Source organism: Gavialis gangeticus, unplaced genomic scaffold (assembly GCF_001723915.1).
Source record: "Gavialis gangeticus isolate Ggan-Ray unplaced genomic scaffold, GavGan_comp1, whole genome shotgun sequence".
Taxonomy (NCBI): Eukaryota; Metazoa; Chordata; order Crocodylia; family Gavialidae; genus Gavialis; species Gavialis gangeticus.
The window spans coordinates 37,084,823-37,104,990 of NW_017728994.1; the positions used below are offsets into that span (position 1 = coordinate 37,084,823).

Here is a 20,168-nt window from a genome sequence, read left to right on the forward strand (position 1 = left end):
ATGTGAGAAACGGTGGCTTTTGCCTTGCAGACTCGTAGTCCCAGCCACACGCTGGGAGGGCTGGGGGTAGTGGGCCAGGGGTGAGGGGTACTGGGATGGGACTGGCCAGCGCTGTTTACAAATGGATGCTGGTACAAAGGAGACTGGAAGCGACTGCACTGCATGACGTGCGGAGGCGCCTCCCACCCCTTCTCTGCGCGCCTGAGGGAGCAGTTGTAGAGCAGGCACTGAGCAGAGAAAGAGGGTGAACATAGCTGGGGGGGGGTAAAGATGTGGCCCCCGGGCTCCCGGAGCATGGGTCCTGCTGGGCACCGCACCCACAGGCGGCTCATTCAGGCCCTGGAACAGGACACCCCCGCCGCCACCTCCCAGCGGGCCCAGAAAGCAGCCGCCAACGCCAGGGCGCCCCCAGCAGGTCCCGCCCCGGTCAAGCAGCAGCAGGCGGCAAAGGGACGAGCCCGCCTCTTCGCTGAAACTACACTTACCAGCATGCCCGACTCTACCCAGAATCCCACTCGCTGGGATGATTCCCCCGGGCTCTCGTTTCCCATGATGCTGCGCAGCACCGCGCGTTCTTATTGGGTGTATTTGAAAAAGTGCCGCGACGTAGGCTGCAGCGGTCCGGCCGGGCCGGGGCGGCTCGCGCGGGTGAGTGGATGGGTCAGACCCGACCCGACCCGCGTGGCGGCGGTGGTGACGTGCCGCTCTGGGCTCGCCTGGCGGAGCTCCGGGTCCTCGGCGGCAGACAGACGCGCTGCGCTGCCCTGCCGGGCCCGTCATGGCTGCGGCTGTCCCGTTCGGAGGGCAGTGGGCCAAGCTTCGGCGGCCGCTGCCCTTCCGCAGGGTGCAGGGGGAGGCAGCAGAGCCCCGTGTGGACCGAAAGGCTCCGTGCAAATGTTTTGGGCAGCGGTTCTCCGCCTCCTTAGGCTCGAGGCGCCTTGCGGGCTCTTGGGTTTCCCTTGTTTGGTTACTGAAAAATACTAAAGCAATTCTGTGGCGAAGCACTCGGAAAGACCCTAGCAGACCAAGGCTCTGGATTTGTATTTGCACCCTTTGGGCTTATTTTGTGAATCATGTTTGCACACTTCAGGTTGTAGCAATTATCATTTAACAGCCATAATTACAATAGGTTAAAGGGTGCTCGCATGCACCCCTGCCCCTTAAATTGAATATATGTATATCCCTAATTTGGGGGCATGTGTTACATGAGAAAATACAGTAATATTAAAGGTCACAGAATGTGTCTGATAAAGATGCACGATTGTTGGCATCCTCTTGCTTCAGCCTTTCAGGTTGGAGATGCTTTAATTAATATTTGCTGCAACTTCCCAGCTCTTCTTGGATAATAGTAACTCTTGTTCCAGCATGATTTATGTATTGGACACTTCTGTGCATTGTGTGAATTTTTTAACTTGCACTATGTTTGTTGTTTGGTTATTTTTGGTTATGCTGTGATACTTAAATAATTGGCTTTTTAGTTTTTGCAGAATGGAACCAGTTCTGGATACAGAAACAATTTTTAGACCATCCTATATTGCCAGTGTTGAGCTGCCTTTGAGAACTGGCCCAGTAAATGTTGAAGATATCAAAACAAACCTCTCTGATGAATTTTCCTTGGCTGCTTCAAGCTTGAATATAAGTCAGGTGAGAATAAGATAGTACATTGTCACCTCAAACTTTTAAAATGAGCTTGCATTGCAATGTCTCACTGTGGTACTTTAATTAGTTCTATTATTTTAAAGAATAATGTATGCATAGTTCTGCTTAAACATGGAAGGGGAGTACTAAAGTTGGTGCTGTTGCATCTCTGCCTTGGTAGGCCTGTCACACTTTGTGATTGCTTCAAGTATATACACTTGAAAGGACTGCCACATGTCAGTGCAGGCAGGGAAATACAGAAGTGTTGAGCCATAAGGAATGCACATGCATCCTATCTGCATACACATATCTTGTACCATTCTAATATTATAAAAGCCTAAGTCTGTCTGTCTGTCTGTAACACTTTATTCACGCTCTGATTAGCTGACAAAAACAGCCAATCGGAGTGCTCCAAGTGTGGGGGAGCACTGCCATAATTCCAAAGCTGAGTTGAAGCCAGCAGCACTAGCACTGGCCCTGGCTCCCCCACCCTGCTCCCTGCAAGAGGCAGAACAGTGGCAGCATGGGGTGTTAGGTGATGGCACTCCATCCCCTCTTCCTCCCCCCCTGCCACCCCCTCCAGTCATTTCTGACGGGCAGTTAGCTGGTATGTTGTAATAGAAGGACAACGCTAACAGCATCTTCCTTACACCATAGTTTAATTACCAACCAGAAGCTGATAAGTATAACCAGTATTCTGTAGAAAATGTTGGCAAAAATCTGTTTCATCTTGCTCAGCCCCTCTTAAGTTAAAAATGATTCCCCAGCTAAGAAAGGATAGCATACAAGTGTATTGATAGTTCTTATTTTTGCTTCTTGCCTTGAACTTAATGCCATGTAGTACTTTTTAAAACCAACTTCTGCTGAGACTGAAAAACATGTAACTTAGTTGAGTGAACTATAATAGATAATATAAGGGACAGTAAAACCTGAAATAATTGACCTTACTTACCAGCACAATAAAATAATGTTGCCTTATTAAACTAAGAATTTGAGTAAGTTGACTAACTTTCAAGATAATGGTTATTTCTTTTCTTTTAAGCCGAACAGCTTTGAGTGCAAAGAACATGTACAAGTTTGCCTTCGAATTAGGCCTTTCACATCTTCAGAAAAAGAACAGGAATTTCAGGTATGTCTTCTGTTTTAAATGCTTTCTTTTTAATATTAAACTTTAGAGTACTACTTAGTTTAAAATGCAAATGTACCATCACTACCACTTTCTTTTCCTTTTCATAGGAATGTGTTTCTATTCAAGACTCGACTAGTGTTATATTGAAAGCTCCGAAGAACTCCATGGCCTGTCGACTGAGTGAAAAAAACATGGGGCAGATGATGCAGAAATTCATGTTTTCGCATGTAAGCAGACAATTAATTCACCCTGTTAAAGCCTCTTTAAACGAGCAGTTACATTTGCTTAATCTCAAGCTCATTAGTACGTTGTCCTTTTTCAAAATAAGTATATGTTATTTATCTGATTTAAAAATTCTTAGCAGTAAAAGCCTCCAATGGTTGTTCAAATTTGAAGATGTTGAGTGACCTCTTGCTACTGTTTAGGTGTTTGGGCCTGAAACAACCCAGGAAGAGTTCTTTGAAGGCACAATGAAACAACCAGTACAAGACTTCTTGGAAGGACACAGTCGTCTTATTTTCACTTATGGTGTAACAAATGCTGGAAAAACTTACACGTTCCAAGGTATGAGCAATTTCTTGAAGAGCAAAATTTAAAAATATCTATTTTATCAGATTCTTATTTAACCTTCAATTATTTAATTGTTTTGGAATAACTTTTTGTCTGGGGTGGGGGGAGGAACGTGTGCCTGCATTCATTAGTGCATTCTAGCTAATCTGCGTGGACCTTTGGCTGAAATCCTGTTACCTCTGTTGCTGAAATGTGATTCTATTCAATTGTGCTAGTGTCCCTGAAAGCAAAGCATTAATATGTCAACTCTTTCACATGCCTTGTTCTTGGCCTTAACAATAAGTTGCAAAAAAAAAAAGACGGGAGTTCCCACCTACATTTTACACTAATGGCTTTTCAAGGATTGGGTGGGGTGGAGTTGAATAGAATTTAGACCCTCAATACAATCCACTGATATGGGTGTCAATATCAAAACTAGGAATTATGTATACCTTTAATAGAGAGAGAATGAATGGTGTATGCCATTCTCGACACGGAAAAAAAGGCAATGACTAATACTTTTATAATATTAGCTTCTTCCTAAGAAAATGGAGAAGCTCCAACTTGGAAGTCACTGAAAGCAAATATTAGCTTCAACATTGATTTAATCATAATAGTGATCAGACAAGTTTTAAAAATGTACCCACTTTCAAATATTTAAAAGTCTTGAACAGTACTGTCACTACTGTGCTTAATATTCTCTGGCAGTCTTATGTCCCCTAAAGCTGTATTTTTGTATTAGTAATGCTCAGTATCACTGCAGACCAGAAGATGTCGTCCTTCCTTTATTTGGTTCCAAACTCTCCTTTTTATTTCCAGAAAGAAAAGGAAGATATCTTAAGAATATGTGAACTCAATCATGCTTCATCATTAGCAAAACAATCATTTTGGCTGTTTTTTCAGAGTGTTCGTTATCCAAAAATATAAAAAAAATACAGCACAAAGTCTGGTATAGTTCTATATTAAATTATTTACAGGAAAAAACAATTAACATATTAGCTTACACACAGTGAGTTATATTCGGTTATTTCCTAAAGAACTAATGATGGACTGTTATTAAAAACCATTGACAACTCTTTCAGAGGGTCATTCAATCTTGGAGTGGAAGGAGAGTTTGTACGTTGAGAATCTTTCTTGTATTTAGATGTTTGACACCTTAATTTAGAAATTCTCATTTGCTGTTAGAGAGCTTTTAAATTTTGTTGGTTTGGGGGTTTTTTAAGGATTTTTTTTTCCTTTAGGATTATATCTTGTGTATTTTATCTGTTGTGTTGAAACTGAAAAGCTGTGAAATCATACTAAAGCTCTGGATTTGGAACAGTTGGGTATGTGGAACTGGGTCTGCCTCTTTCCCTACAATTTTTTTAAAAATAAGTCTTCAACTTTTTCCCTACTAACCTTTTTCAGAGAGAGGTTAGAAACATCTTTTTACAAACCACTTTGCATTTGACTCTGCTTCCCGTATAGCAGCTTCACAACTTCCTTTAATTTCTATTGATATTTAGTGAGGATCTCATCAAAGTAGACCCAGTTATTTTGAAGGGAGGGACAGGTAAAACACTTGAGTGTGAGGGTTGATTTTCAGAATTGGCCAGATCAGATGTCAAGTTAATGATACTCCTATTTGTAAAGCCCCCGCCCCCCCCCCAGCAGTAGTTCCAACATAGCCTCTTATGTTTTTGAGCCCAATGTCAAAAAAACAAACAAACCCCACACTAGAAAAAAAGCAGGGTGGCACAAATGGTGGTAGTGTGCACCACCTAAAACTAGAGGCTGGCTGACCAGAGCCATACTTTAGCTGCCTGTTTGTCTTCCTTCTGCCAGATTGTTGCTGGAGCCACAGGAAGTCCCCAGGTAAGGCTGCTAGGGCCAGCCCAGGTGCTGTTGCCAGCCTCCCCTACCCCACCTGGGGCAACTTACCATGGCCAAGAGCACACGTGCACGGGCGTTACCCGGGGACAAGTAGCAGTGGCACAACTATATGCTGCTGCTGTTTGTCCTCGCGGAAACACATGCACGCACTTGTCTGGATGTGCCCTTGGTGTCTTTCCTGCTTTGGCAGCCAAACCAAAAGACCCAACTGGCAGGGTGAGTAGCTGCATCTGAGCTTTAAAAATCTGCATTAAAAATGATGGTCTAAAAGATCCAGTATAGCATTGTGCCTATAAAATGTAAGGCACTTGTGAAATGGAAGGATGAAAAAAAAATCATGCATGCAAGTGGAATAAAATGTCTTTGAAACAGGCTTGCTGGCGTCCTGGCTTAGTTACAGGTGCTTTCTGAACAAACACCTACCTATCAGTTAGCCTGGCATACTGATAATTTTCCAATTAAGCAAATTGCCACCAGAGAGACAAATGGGATCACTTGTTTACACTTACATTTGTGTATTTTCATGCTTTGAGACCAATATAGTCTACCTTTTTGTATATAATGGTTAGCAAATATACTGGGAGAGAAATTACAGTGGGCAGGTAAGAAGGGGAAAGCTGTTGTGCTTCTGACCTCCTCCTGAGTTTGTTTTTTGGGGGTTGTTTTGTGTTTGTTTGTTTAAGTAAATTCAGTAGCTCTTTCTCTTCCTTTTTCTTCTGAATGGTCAACATACCTAGCCCAAGAGTGGAAAGCAATATGAATTGGATTGCTGCAACTCCCTCTGGCCACTATTAAGTTTTTTTTTTCCTATTCAAAGGCTTAAATGCTGAATAAGGGAGGTGCATCCTTTTTATGTACAGTCTTTTCCTGTCTGTTCTGACTACATGGAGTTCACGTAAAAGAACTCCTAGGGAAAGCAAACAGAAAACAAACAGTGAGAAGTCCTTTGGAGTAAACGAATTCAAAGGAACAATGGCAGGACCAAAAAGTGGGAAGACATTTCTCCACCAGCTGAACTCCAGCTGAAAGTTACGTAGTTGTTTTGTCCAGAACCTGAAGATCTAATTGAGAATGTAGTACTCTACTAGTGCGGTGGATGAGGGCTGGGGTAGTAGTTAGCTGCTGCTAGAGGAGATGGTGATAAAGTGCAAGAGAGCATTCTGTCTCTTTTGGCATTTGTACACGCATCTTTTCATTCAGCGATGTGCCAGAAATCTGCTGCTTTTAAGCAGACTCAATTTAATTTAGTCTGTGCCACATGTGAGTTGATGTGCGCTGCACTGTGTGCAGTTTGTATAAGTGATGAAATGTGTGTCAATGTAAAGAAAATGGTGGCAGTGTGCTTTTGAACCAAAGAACCTCTAAGATGCTGTAGTTAGTGTTTTTTTTTTTTTGTTTTTACAGTTTTCTCGCATACCTCCTGGCATGCTAGGGAAAATATCTTTATGTTCCACTAATTGGTATGCATGCCAGGGGTTGCCAATTCCTGCCTTAAAACAAAGGGCAAAATCTTCAGGCGGAACGTAAGGAAGAACTTCTTTACTGTCCGAGCCACCAAGGTTTGGAATAGACTGCTGCCGGAGGTGGTTCAAGCACCCACTTGGAATGCCTTCAAGACACATTTGGATGTTTCATCTTGCTGGGATCCTATGATCCCTGCTGACTTCCTGCCCATGGGGCAGGGGCTGGACTTGATGATCCTCCGTGGTCCCTTTCAGCCCGAATGTCTATGAAATCTGTGAAAAGCGACTGACACCATTTTCTTTGCATTGACATGCATTTCACCACTTATACAACTGCACACGCCGCATCACCAGGCGCTTTGAAAACTCCTGGCACTGCAGCTCTTGCATGTGTAAAAATGCCCTTCAAGCCCAGAGAAGCAGCAAATGGGAATCTGAGTCAGTTGAACCTGCCTAAATTTTCAAAGGGGAAAAGTTTGGGTGCTTGTTGTATTTTTATTTTAAAAAAACCCACAAAAACTATAACAATAACAAAACTTCTGTGACTGCTAGTCATCTCTGAATAAACTATGGGCTTTTTTAAAGAAGTTGTTTTTTAAGTTGGTCACTAATCATCTGCTGGTCATAATGCCCAACAGAGAAAACGTCTTTTAGGCATCATCAAATATAGTTTGGAACCCCATTGGGTTACGTCTTTTAACAGTGGGGGCTGCAGCTTACTATGTCTGAGAACTGAGTTCCATCATAGAGAGCAGTGACAGTTTTTGCTACCTTCACCTAAGAAATATGCCTGCACACAAGACTGCCTTTGCAGTTCTTCAGTTTTCCTTTTAGCTATGACAACATAAAAAAAGGAAGACAATTGGGGCATTCCTACTTTCTTATTCTTTCAGGAAACAATTTATCAATCTCTCCCTCTTGTTTCCAAGAAAATACAAGTCTTTGACCTGATATATCTTATTTACAGGGACAGAAGATGATGTTGGTATCCTGCCAAGAACCATGGATATGCTGTTTAAAAGAGTTCATGGTAAAATGTATCCAGAAATGGATCTCAAGCCCCATAGATGTAGAGATTATATAAAGCTGACTAAAGAACAAATGAAAGAAGAAATTGCTTTTAAAAATTCAATTCTTCGTCTAACAAAAGAGGTATGGCAGTATTTCTGTATACAACACACAGCCTTCTAAAAAGATTTATTGGCCTTGTCAGGTTGATCTTATTTCCTCTGGAAATAAGGCATCAACAGGTACTCATGAATCTGGAAAGTTGTTCGAAATGAAAAGAAAAGCTGTCTTCATAGGGAAGGAGCAGAATTGAATAAAACTGAAGTAAACTATAAACAATTGGATCCAAATGGCTTTTTTGATGAAGGATACCTAATTTATTTCAGATTTTTTTAATTACAATAGACTGGAGTGGCACTGTAGTTGAAGGCTTATGTTGACTAAAAACAGTTTTGAAAGTCGAAAGTGGTTTTTGTCTTCTACTTTAAGAATAAACATTAGATAATTGGCTGACCGTAATGGCATTGGTCCTGATCGGCAAACTAAGTTCTGAAGTACGCACAGCACCAGCTAAATAGAAATGAGCAATGACTACAAATTTAGACCAAAAAGGAAAACTTTTTCTAAAGGGAGATTGAAAATTTCCCCAAATAACTGTTATACAAAATTCATCTTGAATGTTTTACTGTTAGTCGGTTGGAACTATTGTGTTGAAAATCAAAATTCTCTGGGAGGAAGGTGGCAGTAAAGTCCTTTAAATAAAATTATGCAGACTTGTAGAAAAGTGCAAAAAACATAAACATCTTTTGCCTTGTAAGTTTAAACGCTTAACTGAAGGATGTTTTTGTTTATTTTTATTGCTGTCATTGTTGTTTTATAGTTCAATAATCAAGAATTTAGGTTTTAACATTTCTTTTTAATGTACGGATAATCAGAAGCTTGTTTTGATTTACAATTTTATCAGTGCCAATTTGGTTATCTTTCACCCAAAATTCGTCTTTCAGAATAAAATAATGATTGATTGAACAGTAAGAATTGTCAGTGTAGTCCAGACTGTTTGCCTTGTTGATTTTATCCTTTTTCTTTCCTCCTGTAGTTTGGCCAAAATATAATTGTACTGTCATACTCTTCTGGTCTGTAACATACAGTGTAAATCAAAGGTTGCTACTTTCGTTTAAAGTATTTTATGTTTAGTGATCTTAGGGTTTTTTTAAGTTTTTAGTAGAAATCTACATATCACAGTTTATGGAAATACACAAATAAACCCAGAGGAAAAAAAAATCCATGCAGCTAACTTCTGCTGCTTTAGAATCTGAAGAGACCCCCTTGAGGCACTACAAGCTGATAATGTCTGTGTATTTAATTTTTTTTACACACATACGTATGCATACACATATGCCTGTAATTGAGTTGAAGGCATTAGCATACATGTCTGCAGTTATCACTGAACAGTTTTTATGAGGCTTTAGAAATATGCATTTCCTTGTTTTACCTACTTGTAAGACTGCAAAATGTTTAAAGTGGGGGGAGGGGAGAGGGTACACAAAGTGAGAAGGAGTTTGGAATACCAGGTACAGGTCAATGAACTTGTGCAGAAGGTTAATAGGCCAGGGCTCTGCAATGTTTTTGGAGCGGGAATTCGCTTTAATAGAGTTCATTTCTGAGTGGGCCATTCCCAACCTAATTCTACAGCAGCAGGCACTAAAGGGGGAAAGCAATGATACCAGTGAAGCCCCCCAGCTTAACAGCCATATCTGATCTGTGGGTCATAGGGCTGGGCAGGGATTCTTTTGTACTCTTGTTCAGCCTGACCCTAATGAAATCTGCTATAGTACTCGTGTTTACATACAAGACTGGTCTACTGAAGTACGTGAAGTGAAATCCTTCCTTGAAATTCTGTTGCTATATAAATGCATATACCTTGTGCTGATTGCATGAGTAAGTTGATGGAATCCTAGCTTTTTGTGACCTTTGCAAATATTTTTTCACGTAATGGGCCTTTTTTTAGATGTATACCATACTCTAAGTTCTTGGTAGACACATTCCTTTTTTCCCCCTTCCAGATATATTTTAAGAATATGCAAAAACTTCATGAAAGTTAACAGTAGAAATTTATTTGATAAATATGGGCTGAGCCAAAAATGGTACCCTGTACTCCTTTGCATGTTTTTTTCAGCTTGAAACATACATTTTAGTACAGTCTTTCCCTAATGTGTAATGATGATACACTTGTTTTACCTGTGCTCTAAATCAGTGGTTCTCAGCCCATTTTTTTTTTGTACCAGAACCCATTTGTAAACATTGATGGCCAGTCCCAATCTAGTAAATAGTTTAAGTAGAAAACTGCCCCCCAATCCCAGTCCCTAGCCCCTCAGTGTGCACCCACAGTGGGCACATAGCTGCAGCCTAGTTGGACTGGCTTGAGCAGGAGCTGCCTCTGCAGCCCAGCAGATGAGACTTGGCACAGGAGGGCAGAGTGGCACAGTGAGACTCATTGTTGCCATTGATGCCAGAACCCTTGCATCAGCCACACTGCCTTCACCTTCTCCTGCCACCAGTCGTTCACTCATGCACTGGGCTGTGGGTCTAACCCCCTGCCATGGCCTGGCTGCCGCCACTGCTTCCCTCAGGCCATGGCTCCTCCTTTGGAGAAGAGGTGGGGTGGCAGGCAATGCTGTCTGTGTCCCTTTGACACTGTCTGTGCCCTCTATCCCTTCTGCCCCATAGATTTATCTGCAGGGAGCTGTAGGAACTGCTCTGTGGTGCCTGGCTGCCGTGTGTGTGCGTGTCCTGCCTGATCACCTTCCTCCTACTCCCCCCAGCCTCAAGTAGCTCCATGCAGGCTAGAACTCTGCTAGCCTCCAACAGGAAACTTGTAGTTTCCTATGTTTTCTCCTTTTAAAGGAGAATCCATTTTTAAAGTTTGGGTTGTGGTTTTTTTTTTTTTTTTTTTATGGGTTGTTTACAACCCTTTCATATATATTCTTGCGACCCAGTTTTGAGTCGTGACCCACGGGTTAAGACTGCTGCTCTAAATGAGCTCCTGGTCCAAGCTGAAGTTCAGGCTGTTGGAAATGTTGAAGACAAATAATTCCTGTCTGGTTTAAAGCTTCCGATTAATCTTATATTGACCTAGCGTTGCTCTCCTATTGATTAGTGCCCTAGACCTGCTTCAGAAGTTTTGGGCTTCTTAATATTCCTAGTTCTAACCAAGATTAATTTGACTTTTAAATTTACTGCTATCAATTTTTGTTTTTTTTTCTTAATAGGTAGATTCTCAGAACAGCATAAACAGCAATTGCAGCAAGACTTCAGACGAATCTGTAGGTATGTAAAAGTTTGTTCTTTACTTAAATGAATAAGGGCTATTCTACTTCAGGTCGGTAACTTTCAGTTCCAGTTCCAGCGTGGGTTACTAGCAGCTGAAACGTTTTGCCATTTCTTGTCTATTGAATGGCCCATATCAAATTTTGTCACCATATAATTCTTGTGCTTTGGTCCTACAAGACAAACAACTGCAAATGGTTGTGTTGGCAGACAGTCTGAAGGTGAAGTAAAGTCTTCATACTAATGGTTGCTGATCATGTTTAGTCAGACTAGAGTGTAGTTGTGGCTGAGTAAATTTTCACTGCTCGTCTTCTGGCACTATCATCCTGACAACTTGTAATAGTTAATTATACTCCAGATAAAGTAAGCATGTGTACACAAATAATCCTATACATTTTGGAATGTATTGAATTGAGCAGTGTCTTCCAAAGAACATACTTGAATCTCTTGAGCACAGTTAACTCATTTTGGTTGAAAATAAATTCTTCTTTTGAAAAAGCAAGTGAGATGTATTGATACTCCTTAACAAAGATAGTAGACATGTACAGATGATCAAAAATTTTGGTGTTGTGACGAGTGTCTCACTTTAAGAAGTCCGAGCTCATTCCAAACTCTCATTTTGTAACTAATCTCTCTTTTTATACTCTGGACTCTAATTCTGGTTTTTTTTAGTTTTAGTTATTTTGTATAACTCTAAATATTTTTGGCAGACTTGGAAGAAATCATACAAGAATCTGAACAATCTATCACAACTGAAGGAAGCCACGTGAAATTCTCTCTTTGGGTTTCCTTTTGTGAGATTTACAATGAGTGCATTTATGACTTACTGTTCCCAATAACAAATGACAAGAAAAGAAAGTTGTTGCGTCTTGCTCAAGATATCAAAGGCTGCTCATATGTGAGAGGTAACTATAAAATAAATACTTTATCATGCATTTTAATATCTTTTTGGGAAAACAAATCACTTGCCCACTCTCGCAGTGAGTATTGGAAACAAAAGGGAGACAATTTTCTCTCTCAATATAAAACTTCAAAAGCAGTTTTGCCTTTAGATTGGAGAAACCAGAGTCTAGCTGGGTGTGTCTACACATGCGCTTTTATGTGCAGTAGCCTATTTACTACACATTAAAGTGTCATGTAAAAAAAAAAGTGCCATTAAGCTAATAACTACTTAAAAACCATGTGCATTTTTTACTGCACATTAAGGCAGCCTAATGCACATTTTTTTTTAGTACCTCACATTGAAGATACTTAATTTTTAATGCTCATTAGAAGAAATGCCTTAATGCACATGTAGATGCACCTACCTTCTAATATCCATGTTGGGACAGTTGGCTCATTAAAGTTCAATTTTTTGCAATTGTTTACCAGGAAATATAGGCAGTGGGTGTGGTGTGATTGAGAGGCCAGTGTGAGGGCACAGGATTATGGGCTGGGCTGGGTGATAGGCCACGGATGCCAGCTGCGAGGCATGGGCTACGAAGTGCCCGGAGAAGGTCTGTTGGGCACTTGAAGCCCCTATGCTCAAGGTGGGTCTACCTCTACTCACCTGCCATGCCTTGGTGGTCTAAGAAAAGAATGGGAGGTTCCTTTTGGAGATGGTGTCCTTCCACCCTCAGGCTGGCTAGGTGCTATAGCGACTTGGGGCTCTGATAGGATACTTGGTTGCCATTCCTTTGCTGAATTGGTGTGGGCTTTCTTCCCCACCTGCTTCAGTTGTCCTTGGGGAAAACCACTGTAACTCTGGCCAGCCACCTTAAGGTTAGTTAGAGATTACAAGTTCCTTCTGCTGGGCTTCTTAGGCTGTGCCAGGATGTTCCTGGGTCAGGCCTGTTTTAGTAAGAAATAAATTCCAAACAAAAGAAAACATACTCGAAACATCCTAGGCACCTAATGTGGCACTGCTCGGGGAACTGGACTCGCGTGTTTGCCATCAGTCCTACAGTTCTTTCTGGAGGTGGGTCCCCCCAGTCCCACTCTGGCTCACTGCTGCTAATCTCCAGGGTTCGGGATCCCTCTGGGTTTCTTCCATCCCAGCTCATGGGAGCCCCTTTGGCATCCTTCCCAGGTCTTGCAGTGTCTATAGGGGCACTCCTGGTACCCTGTGCTGTCCCTGCTCCTGCAGTGCCCTCCAGCACTTGTTCGGGGCCTCGACAACTTTTTATGATGTCACCATTAGCGTGCATCTCCACACGCAGGGATAGCATGCTTTTTAAAGCATTGGGGAGATGCTGCATGCACCTCTGCTTCTCGGGCTCAGGTTGCTTCAGATATGGCAAGCAGCCAGTCAGCTGGGCCTCTTATCCCCCGTCAGCCAGGAGTGTGGGGGGAAATTGCTCTTGGGACCTCTGGGAGCCTTGTCGTCCAGCGCAGTGACACACGGCATAAGGGGAGGTTCAGAGCAATGTATATTCTCTTGGTATTGGGGCAATTAAATGGGCAGCCTCCCAAATGGGAACAACATAATGATTCATCAAAGGTGAGGCAGGCAGGCGGTTAGCCCTGGAAAGGTGGGTGGGCCAATGACTAGACCAGCCCTGTGAGCCCCACTTGTTACAGCAATAAACTGGCTAACTTTTTTGTGTCCTGAATACAGATCTATATGCATAGCACATGTACATGCATAATGATTACTTCATAAATATTTAGCAAAATAATCTTGGCTGTTCCCTTTCGAGATCTGCAGTGGGTCCAGATTTCTAATGCAAAAGAAGCTTTTAGACTTCTGAAGTTGGGATTGAAACACCAGAGCATTGCTTGCACAAAACTGAATACTTGCTCCAGCAGAAGGTGAGAGAGACCTATGAACACTGGTGGTGGCATGGATCTTTTGGTGATGTGAGAGCCTAGACAATTAGGCCACAATTTCACCCACACTGGTAAATGGAAAAAAGTTGAGCAAAACTAGAACAGCTTTGTAATTAGAAGCTTCTATAGAAAAGCTTACAGATTTGTTGAAACCATTCTCCTTGAAGTAAAGGCAGTTAGCTCTTCTGTTTGCCTTTATTCAACACACATATGGATTTTGAAGACTCAATGGCCTTCTAAGTATAGAAAGTTGGGAGCATAGGAATAGCCTACTAATTTGACAAATGATTGTTTAAAATAAATAAATAAATCCCAATGAGAATGCAAGCCCAACTGTTGAGCATGGCTTTCTTCCTTTCTTTTAAGTACACTGGATGTTTAAACTAAAGATACTTAGCAGCTAGAATGGCATTTGGCTAAGCTGTAAATTCGTTGAAGGCATAAATGCATGTTGAAATTTTTACCAGTTTGTGTACAAGTCCTGAAGAAGTTAAATGCAACTTTCCTTTTGGTTTTTAAGTAACTGAATGAGAAGTGATATTGGATCAACATACTTTTATATGCCTCTTTTCTTTCTCTTTTTAGTCACAGCATATTCACTATTAAAATATTAAGGATTGAAGATTCTGAAAAACCTCTTGTAACGCAAGTCAGTGAGTAAGTTTTGGCTTAATTTGTAATAAGCTTACTAGTTCTGCTGACTTCCAACACCTGAAAAGCAAATTAACTTTTTTAATCTTTCTTTTCAGATTAGTACTCTGTGATCTTGCTGGCTCAGAAAGATGTACCAAGACACGTAATGAGGGTGATCGATTGAAAGAGAGTGGAAACATTAACACTTCTCTGCTGATTCTAGGAAAATGCATTAATGCACTCAAGAACAGTCAACAATCGAAGTATGCACTTCAAGAGCTATGCTTAATTTTTGTGGATATAATTAAATATATAAAATCAAACAGCTAAATAGTGATAAGTGCATCATGTCTACCATAATTACATGCAAAAGTGTTACATTTTGATAAAATTACTTCTAATAAGTTTTTAAAAATATGCAGTTTAGCAGAATGCTCAGGAAGCTTATTGTAGGGTTGGACTGCTATAGTTTATGGTTCAGGAAATGTGAGAAGCAGGTTTTTGTCTTTTTGTTTTTTTGCTTTTTTAAGTAATACCTTTTTACTGGGCCAACTATATAGCTAGGAGAGATGTGCCCAAAAGCTCATCTAACAAATCTCTTGTTTTTCCACACTTTTTTTTCTTTTATACTTGCTATTGTAGTTCTTCAGTGAATAGTAACTTTTGACTTTTAGCTGTAGGCAAAATTGTGTTTGTCATTTTCCACCCCTGCTACCCTCACACGTGCATACATCAGAAAGCATCTGTAACTGCTAGTTATGATTTGAGATGACATCCCGTTTTCCTCGCTTTTTCTTCAGAGAGCTCCCACAGGCCTGCACATCACGTAGTACCATTTGCATACTGAAACTAAGATGCAAGTGGTGGCCGGACTTGGTGCTGCCTTTTGGTAAAAGAGCAAAGCTTTGCTTTTAGAAAACGAGTACTCTAATGCATCAGAATTGAGGAAGCTATCAATCTGAAGTCCCAACAGTTGGGTTTTGTGTGTGTGGCCAAATTAAGCTTGAATCATCATATACTTGCTTCTGGACAAACTGGAGCCTTTTTAGCTAGTGTTGTCTTCCATCCCCTTGCCCTTTTGCTGTATAAGAGATCCACATAACCAGCCTATGTAGGAGAAACTTGCAGTACCTGTAAAGTCATGGGAAATGTATGAAGCAAAGTAATTTTGTTTGGCATCTCCAAATTGTTAGATCTAAATTACTGTATGAGGGGAAAATAAACAAGAATCTAAGATACTGATGATCCTTAGCCAACACACATTTATTGAACAGCCTCTTAATTACTAAATTTTTAAATTTTAAGTAAGGCATTGTTGGGTGTCTTGGTTTTTTTTTTTTTCCCCTTGTAGTAAAAAATAATTTTGGGAACTTTTAGATTTTAAAAAAACTCATTAGGAGTTTTCCGTGGGACCCTATGTTTAGCTAATGTTGTATGTGGTGTTTTGTTTTTGTCCTTCAGGCTGCAGCAGCACATACCATTCCGGGAAAGTAAACTAACTCACTTCCTTCAAGGCTTCTTCAATGGAAGAGGGAAGGTACATATGATTGTCAACATAAGCCAGTGTGCTTCTGCCTATGATGAAACCCTCAATGTACTGAAGTTCTCAGCAGTTGCACAAAAAGTAAGTGCATTTTAATTGTGTAATTCTATTTATAATTCAGAATTGTATTATGGAGATGCCTAGTTGTTCCACATCTGCATCATTCAGATTTGTACTTAAGAGGACTACTAAAATCCTTTATTTCACACTTTAATGATCTGAATGTAATCTCTGAATTTAGTATTCATTCATGTTCCAATTAAATGTTCTATAATCTTTCCTGTTTGAAAGCCTTAATAGGTTTGGCAGGGAAACTGCTTTTCTAAAAGCACTGAGATCATTGGTGACATGCAGGAGATGAACATAGGTGCATGTGTACCCCCTAAGCGTGGCATGTAGGTAACTTTGCAGTAGTAACTTAAGGTAACTTTGTAGTATATCAGTGAAATTAACTGATATGGTAATGGCAATGAGGAACCCCCAAATTCAGTAGACAAAATAGTGACCATGGTGCCTGTGAGTGGTTGTGGGCTATATCACAGTCTGGTGGCTGGGAAGTTGGCTTCGAGGTCAGACCCAGAGAGTAGTGGTTGATGGCAGCGAATCATTATAGTGCTCAGTAACCAGTGGTGATCCCCCAGGCTCTGTGCTTGGACCAGTTCTCTTCAACATCTTTATCAATGATGTGGACATTGGTGTCAGAAGTGCACTGGCTAAGTTCACAGTGAACTTTGGGGCATAGCATCCACACCTGAGGACAGGCTAGGGATTCAGGCTGACTTGGATAAGCTTAGTAAGTGGGTGGACACAAGCCTGATGACATTCAATACTGATAAATGCAAGGTACTCCACCTTGGGGGTGGGGGGGATGGGACCTGCAGCATGCTTATAGGCTCAACAGTGCTACACTTGCTAGCACCAGTGCTGAAAGAGACTTGGGGGTCATGATTGACTGCAAGATGAACATGAGCCACCAATGCGATGTCACAGCTGATAAAGCAAACTAAACCCTGGCTTGCATCTACAGATGCTTCTCACATAAATCTCAGGATGTCATCCTCCCGCTATGCTCAGCCTTGGTGAGGCTGCAGTTGGAGTACTGCATCCAGTTCTGGGCTCCGCAATTCAAGAAGGATGTTGAGAAGCTTGAGAGAGTCCAGAGGAAAGCCACGCGCATAATCAGAGGGCAAGAGAATCAGCCTTATGAAGAGGCTGAGAGCCAAGGGACTCTTCAGTCTGGAAAAGCGCAGGCTCAGGGGGGACCTTCTGGCTGCTTATAAATGCACAAGGGATGTTCATCAGGATCTGGGAGAACGTCTGTTCACCAGAGCACCCCAAGGAAAAACAATGACCAATGGTCATAAACTCCTACAAGACAGTTTTAGGCTGGACATGAGAATTTCTTTACTGTCCAAGCCCCCAAGACCTGGAATAGACTCCCTCCTGAAGTGGTGCAGGCACCTACTCTGGACTTATTCAAGAAATGTTTGGATGCTTATCCCTTGACCCTAGCTGGCTGACTTCCTTTGGGGCAGGGGGCTGAACTTGATGATCTCTGAGGTCCCTTCCAGCCCTGACATCTATGAAACGAGCTATTTCAATTAGGGGTGGCTTTGTACCTTTAGCAAAGCTACTGTGTTCTAGATCTCTTGGAGCAGGGCCTCTTAAACTATACCACCTCATTTATCCTGAAGGTAACTTCGTAGTATGTCAGTTAATTTCACTGATATGGTAATGGCGATGAGGAACCATGAAATTCATTGGACATGTCCCAGTGAATGTGTGTGTGTGTGCTGAATGTAGAGTGATAGTTGAGTGCTACTGACTTCCTCCATAATTACTTGGTTATCTCCAGGGATCCTAGAAATGTTTGCCATGGAAAAACATGGAATTTTGTTTTTTACAGAAAATGTTCTAGAATCCCCAGGGGAAAGAAAAGAAAAACAACTTACTGAAAATAAGATGCTGGCTCCCTGGTGGGAGCCCCCTGTTTTCATGGCCACTGTGGCAGCCAGCCAGGGGGAGGAGAAGCCACTGGTGCACAGAGAAGCAGCCAAGATGGCAGCTGTCCCCTCCTCCCTCTGCCACTGATCCTCTGAGAGGGCTGTTTTGTGGCTCTGCCCCCTCCACCAATCAGCAGCAAGGGGTTGGGCTGCCACTGCAAAACATGGAGTTTTGGATTTTTAATTGGAGAATCTGGGGGGGGGGTTTAATTGCAGAAAACTAGGATGCCTGGTTATATCTTAGAAATGACTGATCACTTTTTTTCCTTAATAGATTTTAGTTCTAGACTCTTATAATCCTCCCCAAGAGCAGTCATTTGGCCAGAAGTCTGTCAGAGAAGCGCCATTTGTAAGTGATACCAACACTAAAATGCAAGTAGCAAGAAAAAGAGCCACTATATTCTGGGACAGAAGCCTGGAAGATGTGATGGAGGATGATGATTGCATTATGCATGATAATGAGACACAGGCAGAAGAAGAAATGGTAAAAGAGATGCCAAAGGCAGAGGAAGAGCGTGATAAGTCAGTAGAGATGCCAAAGGAGAAGATGGAAGACCATGAAGGAAGTGAAATAGTTATTGGAAAAGAAGAGTATCTGGTATGTACCAGGAATCTATTCAGAATTGGTACACAGCCTATTTTTGTATTGGGGTAGAATTCTTACTTCAGCGTATTGGAGAAGGGACCGAGCCCCCCTATAAAGACTGTGTAAACAGCTTTTAAAACCGGATTCGTTAATGAGAGTAATGCATTTATACTTAGCAATGGGTGAAATAAAATGCATCTCTTGGCAATGTGCTGTCTGCATGGGTAGGTAGAAAATCTTCCTATCTTTAATTCCATGCATGAAGGCTCTGAAAGCAGGGTTTTGGTAGCATGCTCATAGGTCTTTGAGCTGTGCAAGACTTGTAAAGCATTTTATGGGTGGGAGTGGGGTCAGTGTCTAGCTCTTGTTTTGAAAAGAAACCATTCCAATTTTTCCAGTACAGTTGATATTCTTTGGACCCCCGAACACACACTTTTATATGCAAACTTTGTATACGTTAACAATGTATGGCACAGATGAAGTACTTTACAAAGACTTAAACAAAAACAAACAAACAGATTGTGTCCAACTCTGTTGAAAATTGAGAGAGATTTTTATCTCTGATTGTGTGGGGAGGCAGTGAACAAAAGAACTATTCTTAGAGCAGCGCTTACAGAAACCTTTGAAAATATTCCTTTGTAAATATAAAATGCTACCTATTGCCATTCTCTAGAGACTACTAAACATAATAGAAGACTTAAAAAATAAACTGATTTCTGAGAGAAAAGACAAATTGCTCTTGGAATTAAAAATTCGTGAAGAAGTTACGCAGGAATTCACTCAATATTTTGCTCAACAGGGAAATGACTTCCGGTAAGTAAATTTTCTTAGTAGGTTTATTTCTAATTGTAAATTTCTTTTTCTGTCTCAATTAGTCTAATTTTAAGTTCAAATATTCAATATTTGCATACTTGCACTTTATATATAAATTGGAGGAAAAAAGCTCTTAAAATTATTCAAATCTCGAAAAGAAAAGGGGGGGAAAAAGCTTAATTTGGCCCAGTGCTTGTTTGATTGTAAACAATCTCTGTGATTGAACCTTTGCAGGAACAGGACACACAAATATGCATCCTGTGACGGGGAAGTCTCTAGGCTGCCCACAGTGTTGGCCTGCTCACCTCTCTAGGGCAGTCTGCCCTGTCTTATCTGCCATGCTTTGATGTATAAAAGAGGATGTACTAATGTGGGAGACTGCCCATTTTATGCCCTGATGCCTAGGGCAATATACACTGCTCTGAACCTCCAATTATACCATGCCTCGCAGATAGCATCCAAAGTACTCTGCCTTAGCCCCTGCTGCCTTGTGGGTGACCCCATGGAGGGGGAGGCTAGGGGAGCATACCCCAAGAGAAAAAGCACAGGTGCCCAGACCCTCTGAGTGGGGCCTGAGGCAGGACCCAGGCCCATTGTATGGAGCCTGAAAAAGAGTCCGGGTTTGTCAGCAGATACCCAAGGCCCAAGTGGGCCCAGGCATGTCTGTGGACACCCAAGGCCCATGGGGTCTAAGGCCCCTTAGCCCCAGTTAAGGGACAGAGTAGTGTCCAGTGGCAGTGTAGAGTAGGGCCTTATGGGGCCTGAAGGACTGCACATGGGCTGACCGGAGTGGAGG

General features: G+C 41.6%; 1 protein-coding gene across 1 annotated transcript in view; it reads left to right on the top strand.

Moving 5' to 3' along the window:
• The first annotated feature begins 541 nt into the window (after nt 1-541).
• KIF20B (kinesin family member 20B) overlaps nt 542-20,168 on the top strand; it is an 80,945-nt gene continuing 61,318 nt past the window's right edge. Inside the window, exons 1-14 of the mRNA XM_019502112.1 lie at nt 542-648; nt 1,479-1,644; nt 2,681-2,767; nt 2,875-2,994; nt 3,193-3,331; nt 7,619-7,803; nt 10,929-10,986; nt 11,697-11,891; nt 13,665-13,776; nt 14,380-14,451; nt 14,544-14,690; nt 15,889-16,051; nt 18,248-18,571; nt 19,233-19,372. Of these exons, the coding sequence (XP_019357657.1) occupies nt 1,489-1,644; nt 2,681-2,767; nt 2,875-2,994; nt 3,193-3,331; nt 7,619-7,803; nt 10,929-10,986; nt 11,697-11,891; nt 13,665-13,776; nt 14,380-14,451; nt 14,544-14,690; nt 15,889-16,051; nt 18,248-18,571; nt 19,233-19,372 (1,898 nt within the window). The 5' untranslated portion in view covers nt 542-648; nt 1,479-1,488. The remainder of the gene's footprint in view (nt 649-1,478; nt 1,645-2,680; nt 2,768-2,874; nt 2,995-3,192; nt 3,332-7,618; nt 7,804-10,928; nt 10,987-11,696; nt 11,892-13,664; nt 13,777-14,379; nt 14,452-14,543; nt 14,691-15,888; nt 16,052-18,247; nt 18,572-19,232; nt 19,373-20,168) is intronic.